Source organism: Monomorium pharaonis, chromosome 5 (genome assembly GCF_013373865.1).
Source record: "Monomorium pharaonis isolate MP-MQ-018 chromosome 5, ASM1337386v2, whole genome shotgun sequence".
Classification (NCBI taxonomy): Eukaryota; Metazoa; Arthropoda; class Insecta; order Hymenoptera; family Formicidae; genus Monomorium; species Monomorium pharaonis.
This window is the reverse complement of record NC_050471.1, coordinates 25,810,168-25,836,190: the sequence shown is the minus strand read 5'-3', so window position 1 is coordinate 25,836,190 and position 26,023 is coordinate 25,810,168. Positions and strand designations below refer to the sequence as shown.

At 31.8% G+C, this 26,023-nt stretch overlaps 2 protein-coding genes across 5 annotated transcripts; one reads left to right on the top strand and one right to left on the bottom strand.

Annotated features, from left to right (window-relative positions):
- Positions 1–1,123: 1,123 nt before the first annotated feature.
- LOC105839662 (G2/mitotic-specific cyclin-B3) lies at positions 1,124–12,296 on the bottom strand. 4 transcript variants are annotated; one of them, XM_036286817.1, is made up of 8 exons: positions 12,181–12,287; positions 9,570–10,418; positions 7,951–8,207; positions 7,057–7,368; positions 4,852–5,307; positions 4,578–4,733; positions 3,769–4,049; positions 1,124–3,604 (listed from the first exon to the last, which is right to left on the bottom strand). In XM_036286817.1, the coding sequence occupies exons 3-8, from the start codon at positions 8,161–8,163 to the stop codon at positions 3,553–3,555; spliced, it is 1,470 nt and encodes a 489-aa protein (XP_036142710.1). In that variant the 5' UTR covers positions 8,164–8,207; positions 9,570–10,418; positions 12,181–12,287; the 3' UTR covers positions 1,124–3,552. The 4 variants fall into 4 exon arrangements, with proteins under 4 accessions (XP_036142710.1, XP_036142711.1, XP_036142709.1 ...); XM_036286818.1 differs by having other exon boundaries at positions 10,112–10,418; XM_036286816.1 differs by having other exon boundaries at positions 10,116–10,418.
- On the top strand, positions 12,246–24,956 carry LOC105839661 (peroxisome biogenesis protein 1). The gene is made up of 16 exons (XM_012686122.3): positions 12,246–12,377; positions 13,393–13,611; positions 13,687–13,801; positions 14,755–15,129; positions 15,556–16,138; positions 16,668–16,879; positions 17,901–18,057; positions 18,595–18,757; positions 19,189–19,348; positions 19,847–20,169; positions 20,310–20,374; positions 20,475–20,534; positions 20,905–21,091; positions 21,169–21,339; positions 24,528–24,640; positions 24,736–24,956. The coding sequence occupies exons 1-16, from the start codon at positions 12,285–12,287 to the stop codon at positions 24,806–24,808; spliced, it is 3,069 nt and encodes a 1,022-aa protein (XP_012541576.1). The 5' UTR covers positions 12,246–12,284; the 3' UTR covers positions 24,809–24,956.
- Positions 24,957–26,023: the final 1,067 nt, after the last annotated feature.

Sequence of the window (26,023 nt, the reverse complement as noted above, 5' to 3'; positions counted from 1 at the left end):
AGTCTTTTGTAGTTATTTTATAAATGGGAATAAGATTCTCAAGTCGATCAATACAAATAATGTAAAATTACCATGTAAAAACCAAATCTAGTAATAGTAAGTATGTACCTGATTTATATTGAATTTAAAAAAATGTATATTTATTCTTTATTTATGGAGAGCGTTAAAAAGCATATGAAATTATAGTACATTTTAAAAAAGAAATTTTGACGTTTTTTGTTACATTTCTCTGGCAATATAACTGTTATAATTCTTGATATAATAAATTATTAATAAAACATGTATAAAAAACATGTAAAATATGTAAATAAAGTTATGAGATTGGAATAATTATAATTAATGAGGAAAGATACCATTTATTTTTACAACAGGGGGTCTATTCTTGAATTTATTCGCAAGAGAAACGTATTCGCAAATTCTGATCTTACAGAAAAGTTGGAAATTTATTGGCTATCGTATGGCTATTAACCAATAAACTTACAACTTTCTGTTAGAGCGAGTATTTGCGTATACGTTTCTCTTGCGAATGACTTCAAGAATAGGGGCCCTGGGATTAATTTGTTAATATTGAATTTTGTGATGCATGGCAGTTTTAATCATTTTACTTAACTAATTAAGTTTAGAATGCTATTGTATCATTAAGTGATATTTATTTATAATGTAATATTTTATTAAAAAACTTATAACCTAAACTCCTATATTATTATAAACATTTTTATAAACATAAATAATTTATCCAAATCCCAGATGAGATTTGCTAACATCATAAATTCAACTTGATGTTATTTGATGTAAGCAACCATTAATGAACGATTCTACAATAGCAGTTTTACTTTAGTTTAATATTGATTGTATTGTTTAGCAATACTATTTACAGAACATTCAATATCAAGTTATAAATACAATATACTTATATAGAAGCTCGGTATTTTGAAAACCATTAATTTTTGGACCTTATTTATTGAAACTTTTGATCAGGAAGTCGTAATGAATAATATGTTGCACTTTCAGCAAATTTGGCCGAGAACCAAATTCCATTGGTGCGAGGTTCTTTACGTTCTATGATGATATAATGAGATTTTTTTCTTGATAAATATTTTAGGTAAAATAATGCACAACAAGCTAATAAGTATTCTTACAATTTTATTACATCCTATTTTTAATGCACATGCACACATTTTTTTCGATATAATCAACATATTTTATTAAAATAGTAGAAAAATAACTATATACATACTAGCCTAATTTAGAAATCTTACGATCGCGCACATATATGTATAGATGAAAATCTACGATTAATCGTATATATGTACAGTATATGTATATAAATTTTACTTATACGTTTGTTGTCCATTTGAGATGCAAAATTATATCCAAAATAAAACGTCGAAATTATGAACTTATAATTATTTTTCACGTTAAAGGATTTAATAACCATCCTTTAGATGCATTTAGAAGCATCCTTAGATGCATTTAGAAAGAAAAAGTGCACCACACACGCATTTATCGTTTTAGTTCTGTGAATTACAAGCAAGTATTGATATCACAGATGAGATTTTTTCATTTCCTATTGATGTTCACCTGAATATTTTCGTCTAGATAAGAAAGATATGTCATACTATTAGGTTTCGAAACGTCGAATTTATAAATTGCGACTCTTTCAAATTTATAATTTCTCTTCGTTTCAGTAGGATACAAGAGTATATAAGCCAATTTTTTCTTTAATTTTTAAAGTAGCGATTTCTAAGTATAACTTTATAATAAATTAATATAATTGCCCAAAAATTTTTTCAATATACTTTGCATAAATTTACATTTGACAGCAAAATGACAAAACATTTGCCACTCACAAATACGAGTTTCAATGAAGGAGAATATAATAAAAAAAAAGGAATTCTTACGTTGCTAAAAATGTACACAGGAGATATTATACTCTCTAAGGTAGATATTCTCCACGTATCAGAAGTAGGATATTATATTCCTAATATTGAATTTTTTTGTCATCTAATTGTCTGTGATGAATATTTTTTCTCACTCATGACTGTAACAAATTTTCCGAGTTCTTCAACAATGTAAGCTTTAGTCTATGTACAGTTTAGCTTCCGCTGTATTTCCTTACGCGGATTGAGTTAGTTTCTCCGTGTTCTTCCCACTCTTCAGCTTCCAATCATATTCTAATGATTAAACCTAACAACTACTTAATACTTGAATATGTGGAGACTGGAGGGGAAAGACGAGAAAAGCTAGCTTGATCCTAATGAAGAAGAAATAAGGAAGCCTAACTGTAAATACAACAATGATATGTAACAATGCGCCACATTCTTTATATGACGGTGAGAGCTGGCACAGTTTTCGCTTGAGCGTAATCGTATTCGCATTATCAATTAGCGATTGATAGTATAATTCAAAAATATCGTCAGTCACGAAAGTCATCGAAAGATTGAAGTTAATCATGAAAAGACAGTCTGAAAAGCAACGCATACGGTCAACTACCCTGAGAAATGAGATAGGGACAGTGTTGTCTTCTTAACAAATGTTATCTTTATAAAAATTAACTCTGGTCAATGATTTTTGAACAATCGTCAAAATAAAATCAGGTTTTACACTAATTAGATCTAATATGTGCAGTATAAAATTCAGTCATTGTTAAAAAATTGATTAAGATATTGTTGCTCGATGCATGATAAACAATATAAATGTGTGAATTTGATTGCTTCAAAATTACGTACGTATGAATGTCGCAACAGAGCAACAGTCGTAAAACATTCAATTTAGGGCTTACATTATGTAATTTGTATTTTTTCATATTCTTTCATGAATGGCGAAACTAAATAAACGGACATGTCATCAAAAGAATTTTCCATTGGGAATTTATTAAATTGTACAATGCGATTAAAATAAAAAAATAAATTTTATTTTATCTTTAAATTATTTAAAAATATACATATTTTGTTCAAGAGTTAATTGGACCATACGTGCATTACTTTTCAGTCTATTTTCGCGTATTGTAGAAAAACTCGACATCAAATCTTAGGTTGAGAATTCATTTCGCATGGTATAAAAGCGTGGCGCTAAAATAAATTTTTAATAAAAAAAGACAAAGAATGAATAAAAATGACTTATACAAATAGTAAAGACTGTAAAGTTATATAGATATTACCGCGTCACATATATATTTATATAAATAATGATATAATAATAATAAAGATAATATAATAATAATAAAGATAATAAGTCAATATATACGCTATGTAGTATGTACCCGTAAAAAAATCAGTTTCGCGGTAAAAGTTTTCGATATGCATTCGAGATTTTTTTACGCTTTTTCACACATTATACAATTTGGAGAGCAACGTTCACTATTCACTATGCTAACGATCATATCTTAATATTCACTTAACATTCAAACTATCCAACAATTGATACGACTAGTCTTAACTCCTAATTCCGTGTTATCAAAATGGTTCAATCTGTTTGTACTTATACTGAATTTGAGATATTCCTTTGACTTACAAATTATTTCAGTTACTTTTAATTATATTTTTATTCTATTTAAATGTTTAAAGTGTCCTTTAGGGGCAGCTTTGCTACTTCAAAGAAAATCCTAAAATACAAATAAAATAAATAGAAATAGAATGTGCAAATAAACATCGGCAATTTTTGCAAAAAATGTTCAGAAAAATTCTAAAAATACCTAAGAGAAATAAGAAATAAAATATAAAATACGCGAAAGAAATATAACTACATAAAATATATTTAAATACTTACTTGTGGCTGTATTTGCTGTAGACAGTCTTTAATGTTTCTTTATGCTCTTTATGTAGACTATTGTTCAAAAGGTTGCAAATATCTCTTATGTCGTCAAGTTTATAACTACTATAATATTCTAATGTTGGTGTCCATCCTCCCAAGTCCTTCATTAGCAACGCTAATAGTAACGCCGCTGCTGCTATTTTGCTATCGCTAAATCTGATCATTGTATAATCCATCAGTGAATGCTCCAATATGTACCGAGCCAGAGTTAACGTGGGCATAGACACCTTAGCACACTATTTACAGACAGTAGTAATCGAGTTATATATATAATGTATGTTTATATAGATTTCTCTATTATAATAAATTGTTTTAAAGAATTCTAGGAGTAAATTCTATTGAAGATTAAATTAAAACAAAATTTTGATAAAACTAAAACATCTAATTTCCAACAGAAAAATGTAATTAGATTTCCTTTTATGATCTGATGATTTAAAAATAATGTGTTCTTTCTCTCGCCACTTTTAGAAAACGCATACATTCCCAGATATTTATAAAAATGTATAAAAAATAATCAGATATTTGGACACTAACTTTTTAAGAGCATTTTTGATTTATATTTATAACAAACTTTTTATTCAGAATTAAATTTTCTGTAAAATTTTAAAGTTTGCATGCTTGTGACCTCCATCCCCCCCCCTCTCTCTCTCTCTCTCTCTTTCTCCCCCCTCTCTCTCTGTATTATTTAACGTTTTCAGTAAAATCCTGGGATAGAATAAAATTCTGAGATAGCCTTTATAAGTTAATAGTTATAAGTTGCTTACCCTAGCATAGCGCCGAAGAAATCTGTAAGAAAGAGGTATTCCCAGATCAAAATTGACTACTTTTAAAATATTAATTTCCATTTTGATTAGCTCCCTTTGTGTGTAAGCACCGTCACATATATACAAAAAATCTTCTACCATTGGTGGTATTCTTTCCTAAAGTCGAAGTTAAAAAGTTTTTATTATCAAAGTTTATTGTTCAATATAAGTGCAATTATATTACCACATAAAAATTTTTGCGTGATAGAGATATAATTGTGAATGTAAAATTTACGTCAAATTTGCTTGCTATGAAAAGACTTGCAGCGCCGAGCAGTTGTAAAGTTTCTTTTCCGACAGTCATCTTTGTTAGATATAAATCAACCAGTTTTACAGCTAGATACAGAGTTTCGTGATTCAATTCGAATGACTCCTGAACTTCGACCATCCAGTCTACTAATAGCGCTCTCATCCATTGCGAAAGACATATTTGTCGGTCCATGTAATCGCCGATAGGGAATAGGTGTTCTCGCTCCTTCAGATATTCGAAGATATCCATCACATAATGCGACACTTGATATGGATCTAACCAATTCTCGCCATCAAAATCCCACTGGACACCTTCAGGCAATTGTGTTACAGGTATAGCCTTTACCAAAGTTGCGGCGGTAACTTTATTCTCATGCGCGGGAAGTGTAAATTCTCTTTTGTCAGTTGTCTCTATTTGATTCTCGTTAGTTTTTTCGTCGACCTATAAATATTTGATAAATGTTAATATACAATTTAAAAAATGATAAAACTTTGATTATACACATATAGGATATTTTGATGATATAATTAAATATTTCCACTTTATTAACAAATTATTACGTTTATGATAAGTTTTTTTAATTAATAAATATGATTAAAAGAAAATTTTCTAATTTTATTTTGTTCTTTTTTTATTGATGAATAATGAAACAACGAGAAAAATAGACTACAATTTTTAAAAGTTGATTTTATTTTTACAATGTAAATTCAGATAGAGAAAAAAGTTTATTACATCAGGATATCCTTTATGCATTGCCAAAAAATATAATTTCTTGAATTTTCGAATTCCTTTGTTAGTTAAAAAAATTTTTCAAAAGAAGAGAAGGTGGTTATGGATTAGAAGTAAGGTTAATAAAATTCACAATATTTCGTATACTTTGTGTTGAATTTTGGAAATAACCGTCGAAGTTATTTCTTTACATATTGTTTAGACGTTACAACATAGTCACTGATCATGTTTATTGTGTTGTTATAAAAACTGCATTTCAGTATTGCAGGAACCAAAAGTTTTATAGATATGAAATCTTTACATCATTTTGAGAAATATGTCAAGTATTAATTTTTTAACTTTAGTGTAACTTGAGGAGCTTGAATATAGTCTTTAAATAACATTATTAAATTTAACGATTGCATAAATGCATTTGATGTGTAAAGTTATATTGCCTGCATTATGGACCATTTGTGAATGCCGTAAGTCCGAGTGCTATAATTCCTTCGAATGAATTAGTTATACTTTTATTTCACTTATTAGTTAATATTGCTTGTTATAATACTTTTATAATACTTCTACAATGCGTAAAGTTGCAAGAGCCAAGAGTAAAGATATTTTTTTATATATATTTTTGATATTTTCCCATAGTACTATGTGCAAGATACTGATATTTGCGTGATACTGAAGTGCAAAATTCGTCCAAGAGTTAGTTTTCCATAGTTTAGAAATAAAAATAATTTTGAGAATATTTGTTGGTAGTGTTCCATATCCTTCTACAGGTTCTATAACCACAATATTTTTTCTCCTTTTCAGTAAATTATTAATTATGTTCGTTATATATATCCAGAGATATATCCAAGAACTTCTGCTTATAACATGATTGATAGAACTTTATGGGTAACAAATTTAATAAATATTTATTGAGTTATTAAAATAAAACAAAATTGTGGTTTATAACCGTTTCCTCTCCTTTAATTGTAAAAATGAAAACCAAATCTCAAAATAAACTACAATTGTAAAACTTCTTGTATATGAAATAATGTGCATCAATGCTAACATCAAAACTATCATCAATGTTCGAAATAAGTGCTTTCTTTACACTTTCAGACTTCATTACGTATTTGAGTATTGAGTATTTAGGTATTATAAAATTATATTCAATATAAAATATAAAAAGATCGAGATATAAATAAATGATTTACTTTCCGATGCTTATTTACATATTCCCTAAAACTACGTAAGTAGTTAACTTTTTAAAGCAGAGGTTTGCTGTTTAAAAAAAATGGATTGTGATAATTTTGGAAAACCCTGGTTTTAAGAATTATAAGTGTACAGTTTTAAAGAAATTTTAGAAGTTATATAAAATTTGTTCAAAAAACAAATTTCAATCTTTAAATCTTTAAAAAGTGCAAATAAATAAAATTGAGAGAACCTATGAATTCTAAGATGTATATTAATATAATGTTGCAGAAATTATACCTTATTATTGCTCCTGCGAGTCCTTTTCATGCTATCATTAACATCTTCCAAGGCACTGACGTATAATGAATTATCCTCTGATTTTTCTAAATCTACACTTCGTCTATTATTTACAACTTTATTGACAATTTCTGTTTTATCATCTTTTTTGATGATAGGCTTAACACGAGGCACCGGTTTTATTTTCGTCGATACCCCTTTTGATGTAATATCTGCAGATTTTTCTAAAACAATATTACTTTCAATTGGTTTGGGCTGAATAATCGCTTTTTTTGTTGCATGATTTTGTCCTCCTAATGATGTAGTAATGGCCTATAAAAGAATCCGTAAAATAAAACCTACATATGTAATTATAAATAAAAAATATACAATACCATACATAGCATGTGTAATAAAAGTATCAAAGGTAACATATGTGAAATACTGATTTGGATTATTTGTATAGTAAATTAAATAAATTAAAGCAGTAGTCAAATTTAAATCACTTTTAACTTGATTTTCATGTTCTCTTTCTTCTTACTTCTTTAGGTAATAAATTTTGGCAACAATCTACATACATACTTAAGATGATCTGATTCAGAAATGTCATATAATAGAATCGTATTTTCTGTCAAATTGAAATTTTTTGTTTTTTTGTCTCTTATCTAATCTTACTTCTGATAGTATTTTGAACATAAAGCATTGCATGTCTTAGTTACATTCAGTATTTATCAAGACACAAGTAAAATAAGGAGTTGAAAATGGGCATCTAATAAACTTAATAAACACTAATTAATAAAAATTCAAACTTAAAGTTGTATTTAAATCTGACTACTAAATTAAAGTATATGTTTATATATAAAATGTATGTTTCAATATAATAATAAAGCTATAATAATTTTGTAGAATACATACATTGGTGATGTTTGCAAAAGCACATCTTTTATGCGTTTTTTCCTTCAATGGTGAAACTTCTGCTTTTCGTTTGGTGCGAGTTTCTCTGCCAGTATTAGATGGTTTTAAAACATTGTTCAATAAAGAATTTTGACTTCTGGTTGTTATTCCTTTTCTCAAGGTTGCAGTGCTGTTTTGTCTGTTTTGTCCAAGTAATACCTTTGGAGGTGCCATTTTGCAGATCTGATGAATTGGTGCTTCAATTTCTTATCTAATTACTGTTATTCACAAACACATATAATTAATTATATATTAATTTAATATTATATTTTAATTTATAGCATATAATATATAGTAGAGTGTTTTAGAAAAAGATAATAAAATTTTTGGAGTATATTTTATTCATAGTAAATATAAAAAAAGATGATATAAATTAATATCAAAAAGAGAAATGTAAGAAGAAAGATAAGAAAGAATAGTAAATTTTTTTGAAATATAATAAGTAACAGTATAAGTGGATTAAAGAAAAACAATTAAAATATTTAAAAAAAAGTAGAGAATGCATATCAAATTTTTTAGGAAATGAGATGTAATTGGAGGAAAAAGGAAAGGAAAAGAAGAAAAAATAAAATGTTCTATAAATAATTTGATAAAATATTCTAATAATCCACTAAAAATCACACATTTATACTAAATACATTATCATTCAAAATATATTTATAATTAACATGTCAATTATCGTGATATTCATATTTAGTACTGAATTTTCTAGGTTGATAAAATTCTATAGTATTTTAATAAAGAAATCTATGCTAGTTATATCCACATCTTCTTAAAAAACTGGTAAATACTAATCTCTTATATTAAAAGCAATAAAATAAAAAGAATGTTGTCAAATAAGAGTATTTTTCAATTAAAGGTTTATTTAATATAATATGTATAATAGGTTAGCACCATAGCATCAACGTGATAAATAAATTATTTTGTTTCAAGATGTTGAATAGTAAACACATACAAACTAGATATTCAATAATAAAAATTTTTAATGTTATTATATTTTTCTCTTTAAACTAAAAATTAATATAAAATTTAATAACATTTATGTCTCTAAATTTTGTTTTCAAAATATTTAATAATTAGAGTTAAAAAATACTTCTTTATTAAGGTTACATTATTGTTAGTTAATTTCGTTTTTTTAAAACCATATTAATTAAACCATATTATTAATTATAATTATCTTTTTATAAAAAGATATACAAATATATTTTATAGTAATTGAAAAAGTTACTTTCTAAAAGCAAGTGATTACTGTTCTTCGTATACTATCTTCACATAAAAAGTAATTATTTACAACTTTTTTCATTACTTTTTAGTGCTAAAACAAAATCAAATTAAACACAAAATTTTCATTTTAAACTTTCCTCATATCTCTTTCTTAAAATGTTAATAAAAACAATATAATTTCAAAAATTCTAGAATACAGTAACATTAAAAATAATACTTAATTGGAGTGTAAAGAAACAATCCAAGTTATTGTTTACGAATAGGACAAGTTAAGTGACTATTTCCCGGATTAATTGTAATTCTGGAGGAATGCAACGAAATTGTACGAGAAAATGCTCTGCATTTGCCTGGCATACTTTCGAGATGCTTTTGAGCACGATCGAAGGTTAACGTGTGACCCTCGGCTCGTACACAGAAACTCGCGTCTCGTAGCGATCTCGACACCTCGGACACACGCGTCTCCCGTGCACCCCGTACCAAAAAGATCGCCGGAGTCGTCGCCGAAATGAAGTGGCACTATCCCGCTTTCCGCCGACGTAGGAATTCGCGTGACATTCAGTGATGAATCTCAAGATCTATACGAAAGTTTTTTTTCGGTTCTCGCGAACGATGCGCCCAGAGCAGAGGAAAAAGACGCGGGAACAGGCAGGAGCGAGACTCCGCGACTCCGGGTCCGTTGCGCTCGGTTGCGAATGGGAAACGATCGCAACGAGATCATCGAAAGCTGCCCTCGCGGGTGCCACGGGAGAGGAAGCACGAAGGTCACCGGCGAAATATTTATTCGAAATTACGTGCGGCCGAAACATGGTGGAGTCGCGCCGCTCTGGAGCGAGAGGTGCATCCCCCGCGACGCCGGTAGAGGACACGTATTTGGAACATGTTAACGTGCGCGCTTTACCTACGTGATTCTACGGGTTCCTCGTGCGCTTGTGTGAGCGAGCAGGCGAAAGGTCGTTTTATTCTCACAATGTTCTCACATGCCACGCGTCGTGCGCTAATACGGCTGTGCAATGTCGCGTTTCGATCTCTCACGCGTCTAGCGGTCGCTGCCCACGTCCTCCTCTCGTCTCGCCGTGTGGTTTGACTGAGTTTTGGCGAGAGTTGACGTTGGTTCAAACGCACGGTTACGGCCGTTTGTCGCGCGGTGATTGGCTGGCATCACCCACCGCCAGGCCAATCCTCCGCGCCGCAGCTGTGGAGTTCTCCTGTAGTTAAGGGGGAGTTCTCATTTGAAGGCGCCACACGCGTCGCGGTCACGAATTAAGCCGATATTCATAACTAGCAGACTCCATAGTTGAGTAATATTATTTTTCTGTAGAATAACGTCGTTGATTTGACGGTTCTAAAAGTAAGAGCGATTGCTACTAAAGCCTTCGGTACACGATATGATTTTTCATGCTGGCATAGGAGGCGTCTTACGATTGGCTTACGATTGGTAATATAAATATCCGAGCCAATCTGGACAGGTAATAAGAAGTTTCGTATGCGATCTAGCATGAAAACTCGTATCATGTGCCAAAGGCTTACCCCTAGTTTACAATAAAGGATTTGAGCTTTAAGCCAGAAACTAACCAATCACAGTAATTTTTTATAAGAATACTTAGTTGTGATTGGTCAATTTTTTATGGCTTAAAGCTTACATCTTCATTGTAGACAAGGCCTTAAGCTGTTGGTTTGCTAAATGCGCTCTTACGTTTTAAGATGCTAAAACGCTCTGATTGGTTCATAACATTATAAAATTGTATTTAAGTTCTAGTCTACAATAAAGATTTAAGCTTTAAGTAAAAAATTGATCAATCATGATATTAATTTTTATAAGAATACTTAACTGTGATTAGTTAATTTCTTACGGCTTTGGGCTTCGGCAGACCAGCGCGATTTTGCGACTGCCAGAACCCTTAAAGGTTAAATTTTTATTGTAAATCGGAACCAAGACGATTTTAAATATAAGAATAGATTAGATGATTAAGTCTTATTTCAAAACCGTCTATATTGTCTATAATAAAAAAATGCGAATATATTAAAGTTCACAAAAGAACTTTCAAATCTATAATAGAAATATGTACAAAATCTCGTTACAAACATTTTGTAATGAGATTTCGTATAAATTTTTTTTTATAGATACGGGAAACTCTTCTCAGAATTAATTCAGTTAATGAGAAGGAATTAAAAAATCGTTATTTTTTGTTAATAAATGATTTTTTGTACCGCCGTTATCTTTTTCTGTAATATATTCACATCTTAAATTATAATTAACATAATATATTTTTGGAGAATAATTAAAAAGGTATGTATTCATAATTTTATAAAATTAACATTTTTGTGGCTCTTAAAATGTGTGTGATTGTATCCCACACAGCACAAAATTTAATATACTAGATGAAAATATCTTTCAGAAAGCTTTTTGAAAGATATTGTGGGACGAGAATTAAGAACTAATTTTTAACTTATGTAAAAGTAAAACTCATTGTTGCCATAATAATATAAAACAAAGAATATACGGTAATGGGGCTAACGTTAAGCCTATAAACTTCTTAATAGCGCGGACGCGCGGTTTTATCTCGCGTTGTCGCGCGCTTGCCGGAATTTGGCAGTAGGCCGACCAAATCGGCTATTTTTTTAAATTAATAACTCGTTAATCATTACAAAAATCGCAAAATGGTACAGGACTTTTTTTTTACTTAATTTGGTTCGTTCTACTTCTATTATGTTAGCGTTATGTCAAAATTTTCTGATAGCCTAAAACATTCGCACCTTCATTGCAAAAATTTTATGTATGGCTAAATTTATTGATCAAAATTACTTATATTTTTTTATCTTAAATTAAAATCTTGAATGTTTTATTTTGCAAATAGCGGTTTACTTAACCAAAGACAACATGCAAATTATCGATCGTAAACAATACGTAGCTTCCCATTCGCTTACTGAGCGACGCTCAGTCGCTATATAAAGCTTTATAGTAACTACCTAGTGCAAAGTTCATTGGGTTTTCTTTAGTTTCCTTCGCGCAAGGGCACGTTGTTGGACTGTGTGTTTCATTTGTGAATGTGCCGTTCGTGAATGACGCTGAGATGCGAAGCGAGCGTTTTATCGTGAAGTATATTACGACGAACAATTGTTTCGCACATCTGTCAATTTCTCCGCTGCGCCGCTTGGAATCTAAGGTTAGGTCCTATAATACGGCCACGGCAATTTCTGTCACTAACTTCTTTATCGGCAACAAGTGTCACGTGACTATCGCGCGCCTTTTGTTACTGTGGCGCTAACTATGGGCAGAGAGAAGAATTCTTCTCTCTGTTGATAAATAGGAAACCTTGGCGGAAAATCTGAAATGATAAACTCGACAATCGATAATAATGATAACTCGATAAAAACGCAATTTTTAATTAAAAAAAAAATTCTATCTTAAATAAAAAAATGAGTTATGTTAAAATTACAATTATTAAAATGTGTTTTATGTTATATACTTTTGCGTTATAATTTTTTTATAATTATTTCAGCCAGCAAAATGTCAATTATCATAATTATAAAAATAAATTATAAAAAGTTTAAATTTATAATTATAAAAACAATTTAGAATAAAATTTATCTTTTAGAATTCATTTCGAAAAAAAAGGTAGACATACATATACTTACCTATAGGTAAGTTTACTAAAAAGAACTGGTCCTTATTTGAATATACATTATTTCAGTATAATAAAAAATCGATATTAAATGCTAAGATAATATGAATGATAGTAATAGACATTGATAATAATAGGAACAAAAATTTATGCATGCTTTTTTTTATATTTTATGCCACATTTTTAAAAACAATTATAACGGATTATATAATTATTATAATTATCTTGGTGAAAATAAAAATTCGAGCGTAAGTTAAATATAATAGAAGAGTGATAGAAGTGTAAACGAAACTTCTATAAAACGTAAATTGAAATGGTGAAATGTAAAAGAAGCGTTTATCTTTAACAATGCTTTTGCAAACATTTCATTGTTTTAATTTACACTTAGAAGTTTTGTTTATGCCTTTATTACTTTCCTCTTACGTTCTCACGCTCCGATTTATATTTTCAGCAGAGTACAAGTAACCGTACGACTGTATGGTAAATTATCTATAAAATAATCATAGAATTTTTCACGCAATTCTTTGGTTTTGATTATGCAATGACTTAATTACAGGAGAATGCGATCGAAATATTGCACAACAAAAAGACATACTATCTTTCTTGTGTCGGTTGCATTAGTGTCAATGATGATGTCTTATCTATCGGGGCAACATTTGCGAGAAGTTTGAATATCCAAGAGGGAGACGAAGTGCGTGTGTCCTCTGTGAAAAAAGTACCTTCGTTAAGCAGCATTCACATTGTTCCACGCACGGCGAGCGATCGCGAGCTTCTGGTACGATATCATTTTCATATCCTTTACTCGTGCTAATAACGAATTAATTAAATGATCGTCTGTATCCGACGGTAGGAATTGCAAATGGAAAAGATGCAATCGAGTCTCCTGAGCCAAGTGAGAATTGTCGCGAAAGGACAGCCGATCGTGGCGTGGATCTCAAAGTTTTCCTCCGTGACTTTCAGCGTTGGCAAGTCATTTGTTTTTTGTGTAATTTTACTCGAGTATAGAAAAATTACTCGAAAAATAGCATTATTATTCTTGATTATGTAAATGCTTGGATTACTCCATTCTTTATATCACGCTGACGAAAAAGAATTTCATATCTTATAATATTTAAGAATTTTCTATATTTTATGAAGTAATAAAAAAAATTAAATTTCTTGAGAGAAATATTTTATAAATTTTCTGCGGAATTATGGAACAAAAAATCTTAAAAATCTTCGAATATTTCTCAGAATTTACATGTGTAAAGAAGTAAAAAGATATAGACTTTTCTCAAAACTTTTTAAGAGTGTTTTAATTTATATAAATAATCTGAGAAATTTTCTAAAAAATTGTAAAATTATATTAGGGATGAAAAGTAATTGATTGTAAGAATAACATCGTTACTGTTAACTTTTTATAATGATAATTTACAATGTTACAATGTTTCATAACAGTAATGATAAAGTCAAAGTCGGAATAATTGTTTTTGAAGTAACTTGATCGTTACTAAATATTATTAAATTTAAAAAAAGTAACTTGTGATTTTATTCGTTACGTAATAAATCAAAGTATTAATAACACATTACTTTTACTCGTAAAGTAGCAATGATTATAAAAATTGATTAACGCATTTCTTTGCATTTCTGAATTATATAGAAAACTTAAAAAATTCTTAAATATTTATTAGAATTTTTTTTAAAAGCAAAGAAAATTCTAAGAAAAAAACGAAGTCGGTTTTAATATTATTATTAGAAAGTTGTTGAATTATACAAAAGAAACAATCGAAGAATTTGTGAAGTGTGATCATTTGGCATTATTAAAATACATCAAAATTAATATTGTAATAATACCAAATAACTTTATTAAATCTTTCAGAATATTTTTGAATATAAAGATATATTTAGATGTATTTTAACTGAATCATTATCTTTATAGCGGATACAGAACCACGATTCGCGTATGGAATGCTCGAGGAATTCACAGAAGTGCATGTGCTCGATGCGAGTGCGGACACAATGATAAAGGACGCGGAAGAGGCTAGGAAGATAGGCAATTCTTTGGCCAGGATCTTACCTTACTTCGCTAAAGGAAAAGATAATCGCGATTCGGGGGACTGTGCCGCAAATTATGCGTTACTGCCGCGCTTTCGCAATAGAACCGTGCCTTGCGTGTTTCGCGCATATCCTCTGCCGGACTTCCCGTCCTGCGATAAATCAAATGCCTACGACATAATCCTACGATGCCCCTCCAACATTCTGATTCGCAGGGACTGTTTGCCGAAAGGCGCAAAATCAAATGGAAAGATGATATGTAAATTTCTATAATAATATTAAAGAATATTCTGCTTAAGACTCGCGGGCTTATTTTTTTATTGTATTGCACTGAGAGAAAAATGTTTGATATATGATATTTGATATATGATTATAATTGCATGGTTAAATAATTATATGAAGTCCATTTTCATTGATACAGTTACTGATAAATATTAATAATAATAATTTTATTTTTAGAATTCTGCAGAAAAATTATACTTTCATCAAAATCTAAATCATGAAATAAATATTTATATATATAAATGAAATATAATTGTAGTAAATATAATTTTCTTCATATTCTCTTTATTTATGTCAGACACTTTAATTATGTCAGAAATAGATTCAATGTAAAAGTAATGATCAAAGTAACTATTAAATTCGTTATTGTTATTGCGGGGCTAAAGCAACTGTTTCATTTTAGGTAAAGTCAGGAAAGTGTCAAAGGATCGGACGAATAGAACAAATTTCCTGACGACTGTGGATTCTTCTTTTAAACCTCCGCAAGAATTAGTTGCGAGAATTTACGTTCTCGAAGACATTTTGGATAAATGTTCTGCGTCGTTAGACAGAGACTATTTCGACTTAAATTCGATTCACTCTTGTGCGTACATGTCCTTGAGTTTAAGCATCACTCTCGACTTAGAAGCTGGCTGCCGAGTGATCGTACAGATGATCGAAGAGGTCGAACCGCCAAAGCCATCGTCGATTAACATTTTTCTCTCCCATTCCACGATAGCGTCAGAATTTTTTTTTGAAAATTATCTGAAACTCCATTCGAGGCACGAGCCGCTGCTGCTTAATGCGGACGCGACGATTCCATTTGACGACGGTGAATGCATCATACGAATGTCACCCGCGGATTGCAATTATGTAATAGTAACGAGGGATATCATAAATTCGGATGTCTTGATCAATCTGGTCCCGCCTCCATCAGGTGGATACCGCGAGGAAATATTTGAAAAGTGTTTTCAGAAAAATACGAGGATGGAAAAAATTTCTACCAGGTAATGAAATGAGTGTATCATGATATTTTAATTACTACTAATGGAACTTGATAATAATGACTTTGAATTGTTACTTTAAGTAATAAATCACATCTTTAAAGGAGGCTCTTTGGCTTAAAAAAAAAATGAAGAAAAGTCACATGACTCATTCATATACAACTTTTGAGCAGGATTGAAAAGTAATTAATTAAAAAGTTAAAAGTTAAATAACAAAATTAAAAATTTAATAACTTTAACTTTAACTTTGTTAATTTTAATGTTACTTTAATTTTTTAACTTCGACTAGTTATTGTAAAATATATACTTTATCTTATTAATTTCTTTCCTTTTTTTCTAAGTTAAAAATTTATGTATGAGAAAGAAATTGTAAAAGAAAAAATAAAATAAAATTTCTACAAAAAAGCAATTTTTCTTGGTTATTTTATTATTTTTTTAATACTGAATTTACAAATAAAATATTAAATTTATTTGATTGTTTCTTAAGTTAGTCTTATAATTTGTACTAAATCTCGATGATAAAAAATTACAGATATATAGAAGGTATTCTTAAAGATTGCAAGACTGTGCTCGATCTCAGCTTAGGTTTACGAAGAGTGGACTTTCAGTATGATCGGGAGAATATTTTGATCTGTGGTAACGTTGGTTCCGGTAAAACGACCATCTGCAATAAGCTAATAGAGTGTTATAAGGGGGCGCCGTATTTCGTGTACACGACCGTGATCGAGTGCAGACTGCTCAGAGGTAATATCGTGCCAATTTTTTCATCCAATTAACTGTAATATTTAATCTCCATCAGATCCCCAAAGAACTGAAAACACAAACGCTGATCTCTTTTTGCGACATATATAATACATAGAAAATTACTCTCCTTTACAGTTTTAATAAATTATAACAGGTTCATGTTAATTAGATTATGTTTTAATTCATTATGAATATTTTTTTATTATTGAGCAGAAAAATTACTATAATTTACAAATAAACGAGACGTTTTTTTAAATCGACACAACTGGCAGATTTTATTGAACATTATATTTATTACAGTTTAAACCCAATTTACAATAGAGTCATTAAATATACTTGAATGCTTGCCTTTATTTGTACTAACAAATGTTCTTTTTGTTTTCGATCAGTCTGACAATTACTGTGTACCAGTTAAGACGTACATTGTCATCCTTAATATTCTTGTACTAATATTTTAAAAAATTATATATCATTAATTTCTGTTATCTTTATATGACACGATTAGTTCATGTCACGTAAGTTTTTCAATTCTTTGTTTTTATTATATCAATTGTAAAACAGTTTTCTTCTTTTGGTTATTTATATAGTCATATGATTATGATTCGCTGACACGAGTCACAAATTTATATGTGATTGTACATTACTTGAAAAGTGCCCAAAACAGGAGCCGAAACGTCGTAAATATAATATTCAATAAAATCTGCCAGTTGTGTCGACTTAAAAAAAGTCTCGTTTATTTCAAATCATTACTGGCGACTTTCAAAATTATTACCGTTGACATTGTTATAATTTATAAATTTTTTCGAGTCCGCTTTAACACAATTTATTGAAATTGTGTTATATATTTTCAAACTGAAATTTAAATTAAGTTTTGTTACTACATTATATAATCAGAACATAATCTGAAAAGAAATTTTATGGAAAATAATTGTAAAAAAGTACAATTTGAGATTCTATCAAAATTTCTATTCTACCTTATGGTACAAGTTTTATGGTTTCAAATACAACTATTATTAATTAGGCAAAAAGGCAGAGACAATACAGAAGACTCTTACACACTGGATGAAGTTGTGTGTGTATTATCAACCATCTATACTGTTTCTGGATGATTTGGAATGCATTACTAACGCATCATTAAATGACGAGAAAAATACGATAGACGCAACGAACGATTCCAGGTAAACAATTGCATTTATCGGTTTAATTTAAGTCAAATAATAATTGTTAATTTAATTGAAAAGAGAGGTAAAAAGTTTCAGAATATCGCGTGATTTGTAAATCAACATTGTTATTCATAGAAAAAAACATAGATTAATATTTCTTAAAAGTAGGTCTTAATTCTTTAATGCGAAGTGACCATCTTTTCAATTAGCAGCATCCCTTACTTAAAAAAAACATCGAAGTCTTGTGGATATCAGGATATCTTATTAAAAATATCTTCAAAATATTTTTTGAAAACATATAAGGACATTTTAAAAGATGTTTTTAATACATATTGTCATATATAAGATGTTTTTTATATTTCTAAAAGATATCTTCAAGACATTTCCGTAGATGTCTGAAATAATCTGAAAAACGATCTTTTAGATTGCTAACAAAATAAAATAAAAAAAAAAAGCAAGACATCTCAAGAAATAAAAAAATTAGAAATTTTAGAAAACTAAAAGACTAAAATCTTTTCGCTTATGAGTTAAGCGATTTGAAATTAATTTTAGAGTTACGGATATGCTGATCAACACCATCATGCAATACCAAGAGTCTCATTACATTTCGGTCGTCGCCACTTGTGTCGACGTGAGCAAAATTGGCTTGAGATTACGACCGGCCAGAGGAGCGCAGTTCTTTAAGACAGTCTTACAGATCCCGAATCTCGAGAAGGTACAATCGATCAATTCGAAGTTATTTTGAAAAGTTACATGCGTGACATTTAAGACAAACTAATCTTTTGTTTTGCGTAAATTAACAGGAAATTGGAAAGCTGTGAAATTTAAATACTACTGCAAATTTAGATTTCTAGTACTTTAGTGTTATTATCTTTACGAAACATGATGAAATTCAAGAGTTTGTTTGAAAAGAGAAACGAAGAAAAAAAAAAGAAATGCATCGATATTATCCACATTTTATTATTCACATATCGTTATTTTGCACATTTTCTAACAGGCCTTTGTGCCATTGCTGTCTTGTTTGTCGGTGCATTTCGACTAACGCGTCTTCGTATTTCCGCACCTTCTTAATTAAGTTACCCCTATCCTCATGTAAGTTCAGACGTTGATTTCTGCGTAACACTAACTCGTGTCGTGGCTAACCAGGTGGATAGAATCGATATTTTGCGATTAACGCTCGAGGACAAGTTGTGCGTGCCTGGAGACATGAATTGGAATTACTATGGAAACAAGACCGAGGGTTGGATGCCCCAGGATCTCGTCGACTTGACGGAGAAATCGCGGTTCGTCGCGTGGAAGCGCCACGGTAATGAGATAGACGAATGATCGTAAAATCAATGAACACTACAATAATTTTAAATGAAGAATTTCAGCGAAAGAAAACAAGAAAATATCAGTAAAAGCGAACGCTTAATCAGGGTTGGAAAGGGTAACCGTGTTACTTGTAATTATCATTATCATTGCCTTTTTTATAACGACCATTATACTTTTTTCTATCTGTAACGGTAATGAATTCAGCTTTTTATTATTTTTATGTCAATTTAATAGATTCGCGTACTTCTTTAGAAAAGATAGGAACGGACAGGATAATCTTCGAAGAATTAATACAATTGTAGTAAAATTAAATAAAATTCTTTCACATTGTCCCACGATTGTCACGACTTTGAGGGTGAATTTTAAGAGAAAATTCTCTCTATATTTTTTGTCTTAAGTCTAGGAAAACTCTGTCTTTTTAACGTGATTGCTTTTACGGGAATCATGTTTGCTACGATTGCTATGTTTATGCATTTCTTTCTACTCAAAGTGAAAGGAAGACAGAAAGCGCCGATTATTATGACGGAGGAGGACGTTAATACCGCATTGGAGGGTTGCACGCCGATGTCTCTGCAGGGTGTGCAGTTGTACAAGAGCGGCGGCCATTCTTGGTCCGACATCGGCGGACTAGCAGACACGAAGAGTTCCCTCACAGAAATTTTGCAGTGGCCGCTCAAGTACCCGGAGATCTTCAAGAACGCTCCGATAAAGCTTCAGAGCGGCGTTCTATTGTACGGGATGCCAGGCACTGGGAAAACGATGCTGGCCAAAGCGATCGCCGGCGAGTGCGGTGTAAATCTGATCAGCATTAAGGTGGAAACAAGATTCATTTTTAATTAGACGTAAAATATAGTTATAAATTTCATAGCTTCGCTTTTCGGATCTATTAATAGAAAGTTGAGAGTATAAACGTGACTTTAACTATATTTTCTAAATGATGAGCTTTATTTCAGGGTCCAGAATTGTTGTCGAAGTACATAGGTGTCAGTGAGGAGTCTGTAAGAGATGTATTCGAAAGGTATAATGAGACTTTTCCAGATTTTTTCCTTCTCTTTTAAATATTGGCTTTATATGATATGCGGATTCTAAAAAAATTATTATTATTTATTCTGTTATAGAGCTCGTCGTGCCAAACCGTGTGTTTTATTCTTTGATGAATTCGACAGTCTTGCACCCAGGTAACAAGACGAATAATCATAGAAATGCTAATTCTATTTTTTATCTATCTTCTTTATCCTAATATACATACTTAATAATATGATAATCGACAAAATATTTTATATATTAAATATTATATTTGTCTTGTATTCTTGTACTTGTACTTATAATTTGGGCGATTTGCTTCAAAAGTACAAGTTAAATAATAAAGTCAAGTTAAATAAAATAAATAGATAATTAAATAAACATATTCATAGTTTACCCACTTAGTAAATAAATATGTTAACTTGTCACAGATTATTGAAATTTATCCCGTTATATTTTGTCTTAATTTTTCTTCCATTGTATTTTCAAAATGTCAAAAATATATATTGCTTTTTTTCTATTTAGACGCGGACACGATAACACCGGAGCCACTGATCGGGTGGTGAATCAACTGCTGACGCAGCTTGACGGAGTCGAGGATCGCGAGGGGGTAGCAGTTGTGGCAGCGTCCTCGAGGCCCGACTTGTTGGATCCGGCTCTTTTGAGACCAGGACGCCTCGACAAGTGTTTGCATTGCCCTTTACCGAACGAGGTAAATATATTTTTGACACGTGGACATTTCGCGTTAATTATTCACGCAATAATACTCACGTGCGCCTTTCATTTCAGTTGGAAAGAGAGGAGATCTTCAAAGTTTTATGCAATTCCCAAAACATAGACGTAAGCGAGCTGAACCTGAAGGTATTGGTCCAACTCTCTGATGGCTTTACCGGGGCCGATATTAACGCGGCGATTACCTTGGCGAGACTGTCGGCGTTTGAAGTCTTGGCGGCTGCGACGGTGAGTGTTTGTATATTAACCCTTTGGTTACTATTCGTCATCATAGTGGCTTCTTGTCAACTTATTCTTTGAATTGAAACGCCACTATAGTGGCTTCTCTCTAAACAGTCTTTTGGGGCAAATTGTACGAGCTCCTTTCTGTACCTCTAGGCCTGTTTTGTAACTTCTAACAGTTCGATACTACATTGTTGTTGCGCAGCTTTTTTATATATAATTTTTTATATATCTGCGCAACAATAGTATAATAATATTGACACTTACAGAATTCAGCTATTTGATTGCTATCAAGCAGAAGTATTCTCAATTGTTTTTTATTTGTATGTTTCGAAAGAATGTTCGCGTTTTTGACTATTCTCAATTGAAGTTCGGCAAAAAACGGAGCGTTTATCAGAATCAATCGATCATTACCTCAAAAATTAAATAAGTTCGTTAAGGAAAATCTGATTAAATCAAGTGTAACAATATCATGAATAATTTTTTTCCGCTAAGAATTAAATATAAAACGGGAAGTATACATATAAATAGGTAATAAATGTAAACAAGACAACGAATTATTAATAGAAGCGCTAATGAGAGTATAGGCGCGCTTAATAAAGTACAAATTAATTAAAAGATTTTTATTTAAATTCCGATTACGTTTTGAATCATCTTTAGCAGCAATATATACAGTTTTCAGTGATGTTTAAACTCCTCTGGATGACCGATTGAGCATCCTTCTTAAGTCGATTTCGGAATGATTTCAGGAAGTCGTGTTGTTAACACATGACTTGTTGATAAAGTAAAAACGCTATCACTTGTCATTTCATCGATATGTCCAGAAAACAATATGATTATAAAGTCTATAATTTAATAAAAGCATGCAAATAAAAGTAATAAGATTCACAGTATTAAAATTTGCAACAAAATAGACATTGTTCAAAAGTCAAGTCAACTGATTTGCGCTCTATTAATAATCACCTCTATATTCTCATTAGCTCTTCTATTAATTTTATTTATTATGCTTACTGCAGACTCTCTCTCTCCGCATCTGTCCTACTGCCAATGTCTAAGTTTTATTGTCTGTAATCTTATTATTTAAGTAATTAATTCTTTTAATCTTGCTTAATAGTATAGAAATTTACAGTATTGCTTTGTTATCCGTAGAGAAATTGTCTCTATAAGCAAAAACGTAAAATAATATTTATGAAGTATAAAAGAATATAAACAGATGGATAAAAATGATTGTTGTTTATTTTGGACACCTAATCATTCAACGAAGAAATCATAAGAGATATATATTGAGATACACATGAATTTATATGGAATGAACAGAGAAAGAACAGTTTTGCTGAAGTATTTGAAAATTTAGTTAGATGCAGATCTGCAAAAATAATTCTGTTGAACCATCCAAATACTTATAAAAGACGTTCAAGCACGACAAATAATGTAAAAAGTTTCGATATTTTAGCAATCAGCTAAAGTATCCTATGTAATTATTTTGATGGCCCAGCAAAATTACTTTTAAATCTGCGTCTAACTAAAATTTTAGACATTTTAACAAAACCGCCGTGCAGAGTAATCGGAATTTCAATTGTCAGCGCTTGTAATCGATTTTTCCAAACGCAAGGTTGGACTCGGACTCTTTCACGGAACAGCAGATCGCATCGCTAATGGCCGAACCGTTTTGTTGTTGCTACCGTTGTCGTGTATCGTAGTATCTGCGCAGCGCCGTAATGAAAAGCGCTTCTCGCGCGACTCCCGAGAATCATTTGTAGGGTAGCTTCCGAAGTAAGATAGTGCGTAATGACGATAATATCGTTAGGTGTGCACCCTACGGTGTGCGTACACACCGGGGGAGGAGGGGGAGGGAGGGAGAAAGCACGCCCTGGTGCGGGCTGGGGATAGAGGGTGAGATCGAAGAGGGAGAGGAGGCTGTAGGTGCCGCGATATAGCCGAGGAAACGTAGAGCAGGTTTATTAGCACACGGTGCCGAGAGCGCCGAGCTACCCCCTTCGGCGCTTCGCTTCATCCTCTTCCTCCTTGCTTCTCCCCGTCCGCCTCGCTGAACGTCGAGGGGGTTATTATCTTATGCGTTATAATGATACACGGTTTAGGGCCCGCAGCGGTCCTGCAAGATCGAAAGCCAGACAGCCATTCCGCTAGTTATGACGCTCGTTAGTCTCTCAGACACGTCGAAGACGCGTCTGTCGCCACCCCCCTCGGTTGCCCGTTTGTTTATTAAGCCTTTAGTTTATTATATACAATATTTATTTTAATAATTTTGTTTCTTTTTTATTTTCTTTATTTGTCCACTTTAGTGATTTTAGCAATCTATTAAATGGAATAAAAAAAATTGACCTTTGCTAGTGGAGATATACTTTTGAAATATATGCAGGATAATTATTTTGTTGTTATATTGTCCACATACATGTGTTAAACTCTCTTGGGAATTCATTAATTTATTAACCACTTGATAATCTGTAAAGCAAAGGTCGATTGAATTGCTGATGCTTATTCAATCTCGTTCTTTGGCTTCTCTTATTTAAGAAGTATTGACAATATATAATTTCCTGATTATGGAGATAAGCGTAAATTCAGCGGTCATTCACTGATGCGTGCGCGTGCAGCCGATCGATTTAATCCGAATTAATCGGGCCTGCGTTAAAAGGCCGGGGCGTCTTCGAGGTGTACGAGGAACGAGTGGCGCGGCTCACGGGAAGCTATTAATTAATACGCATCGGAGAAAACGAAGTTGTACGGCGGCACTTACCTCCCGGAAGAACGCGAGTATCCAAACTGTGCGTTTAATTAGCGAGTGAGTTTCCGGAGAGCGCGACGTATCCCGAGAGAGAGAGAGAGAGAGAGAGGGGGGGGGGGTGAGAGAAAGATGTAGGGGGTAGAGAGAGGCGCCTTGCTGTGATAAATGATTATGCGGATAGGAACATGGGAGGGTATCTTCCGAAGCGATGCAGATTGTACTTAACTCCAATAATTAAATCAATTCGCTGCTGTTAACGCACAGCATTAAGCTTTTGCAGTATTTTGAGACGAACTCGACAATATTTTTTCATACGATTGAAATCACGCGCTATATCATAAACAATTGCTTTGAATACACAATTAAAGTAGGAATATATAAAAGTGTATTAATATTAATTTATATGTACTTATATATAATTTTTTATGTTTTTCATTTATTGATGATACAGGACGGCAAAGTCAATGCCACTGCCATCAAAGTTACGCAAACACAGCTTGTGGAGTCTATCAGGTCGACAAGACCATCCTTATCCACTGCCGAAAAGTTGAAATACACCAAAATGTAAGTGAACATATACAAAGAAAATTAAAGTACTAAAAAATCCTACTTATCTGTTTTTAACTTATTATATTCTTTATTATTATAATTCATTACAGTTATGCCCGATTTTCTAATGAGGCTAACTTGACGGAGGACGAGCTCAAGAATCAGAAGATGACACTGGCCTAATCCGAATCTTTTTCTTTAAATCAAGTCAATGTTTTTCAAGAAGGAAAAAACTATGTGACAAAGTCAGGATATAAGGAGCATGTATTAAATTTTATATTTGGAAGAAAGAATAACATTCATTACAATAAAGATTTCTTCTTAGGCGATAGTTCAGCGTGAAATCATTTATCCATCTTTTCTTCAGAAGCTAGAGAGTAAAGTTATTGCACTATTATCATTGTAATAATGATTCATACCTTTCGAATCATAATTGATTTACTTCGCTGTATTTTTAATTACCTAAATATCGAGAAGTGTAATTGTTATATTTGTATGTTTACATTTAATGATTAAATGTCAAGTTACCGCTCTTAAGCATCTGAGACGAAGGAGTAGATTAAAATTTAATCTACTCCTTCGTCTCAGATGCTTAAGAGCGGTAACTTGAGTCTTCCATGTAACTATTTTGTTACTAATAATAAATCTCAATTATTTTTATAATGGAATGATGGTAATAAAAGTTTTCAATTTTTATTTTTTAAACTATTTCTAAAACGTTTATGATACTAAATTTCAAAGAAAACTCTGAGGTTTTAAGTTACCTAACTTAAGTTACCCCACTTCGGTCATTTTTATTAGTTTGGATCTAAGGGTTATGTGGCGTAATTGCAAAATTTCTTTCTCTTTCTGTTCAGATATTTTAACTGAAGTAGAAAGATGGCATCTTGTAAAATATTCGTAATGTTATAGGCGGGACGACTAAACGAGAGATCAGACGCGTTTCAAACGTCTCCATTTTGCTATATTCAGTGAGAAATCGATCTCGAATGAGAATCCACATCCACTCGAACATAATTCACAGTAGAGATTTTACCGGGTGAACCCGCGGTGGCGAACCGCGACGGTAGCTCGCGCTCGCGCCAGCTCGAGGAGGCGGATGTCGCGCCGGGGCAAAGTTAAATTAAATCACGGGCGAAGGCAGCTAATATTGTAGTTTATCTGGCGGGACATTAGCGCGGTGAAATATGCGCCTCCTTCGCCCCGGCGAACTTAAAATCAAGATCTTAGACAAACTTCCCAGTCCTCTACCCCCTTCGCCTCGCGAGAGGCGCCGAGAGATGCCAACGCCGACGCCGGCGCGTCCTTCCTGCTAAGTCGCGCGTGAAAATACTAATTATTATACCGATTATTAATACGAAAAGTTGCCGATGCTAAGTCGGCAAGCACGAGGAGAGT

Excerpts from the sequence above, each read along its gene's own strand:
- LOC105839661 (XM_012686122.3), top strand. The coding sequence starts at position 12,285 with ATGCGAAGCGAGCGTTTTATCGTGAAGTATATTACGACGAACAATTGT. Across the intron at positions 18,058-18,594 it reads GACGCAACGAACGATTCCAG|AGTTACGGATATGCTGATCA; the intron begins GTAAACAATTGC and ends AATTAATTTTAG. Across the intron at positions 20,170-20,309 it reads TAAATCTGATCAGCATTAAG|GGTCCAGAATTGTTGTCGAA; the intron begins GTGGAAACAAGA and ends GCTTTATTTCAG.
- LOC105839662 (XM_012686125.3), bottom strand. The coding sequence starts at position 8,163 with ATGGCACCTCCAAAGGTATTACTTGGACAAAACAGACAAAACAGCACT. Across the intron at positions 4,734-4,851 it reads TCATAGCAAGCAAATTTGAC|GAAAGAATACCACCAATGGT; the intron begins GTAAATTTTACA and ends CTTCGACTTTAG. Across the intron at positions 3,605-3,768 it reads TACAGCAAATACAGCCACAA|GATTTTCTTTGAAGTAGCAA; the intron begins GTAAGTATTTAA and ends TTTGTATTTTAG.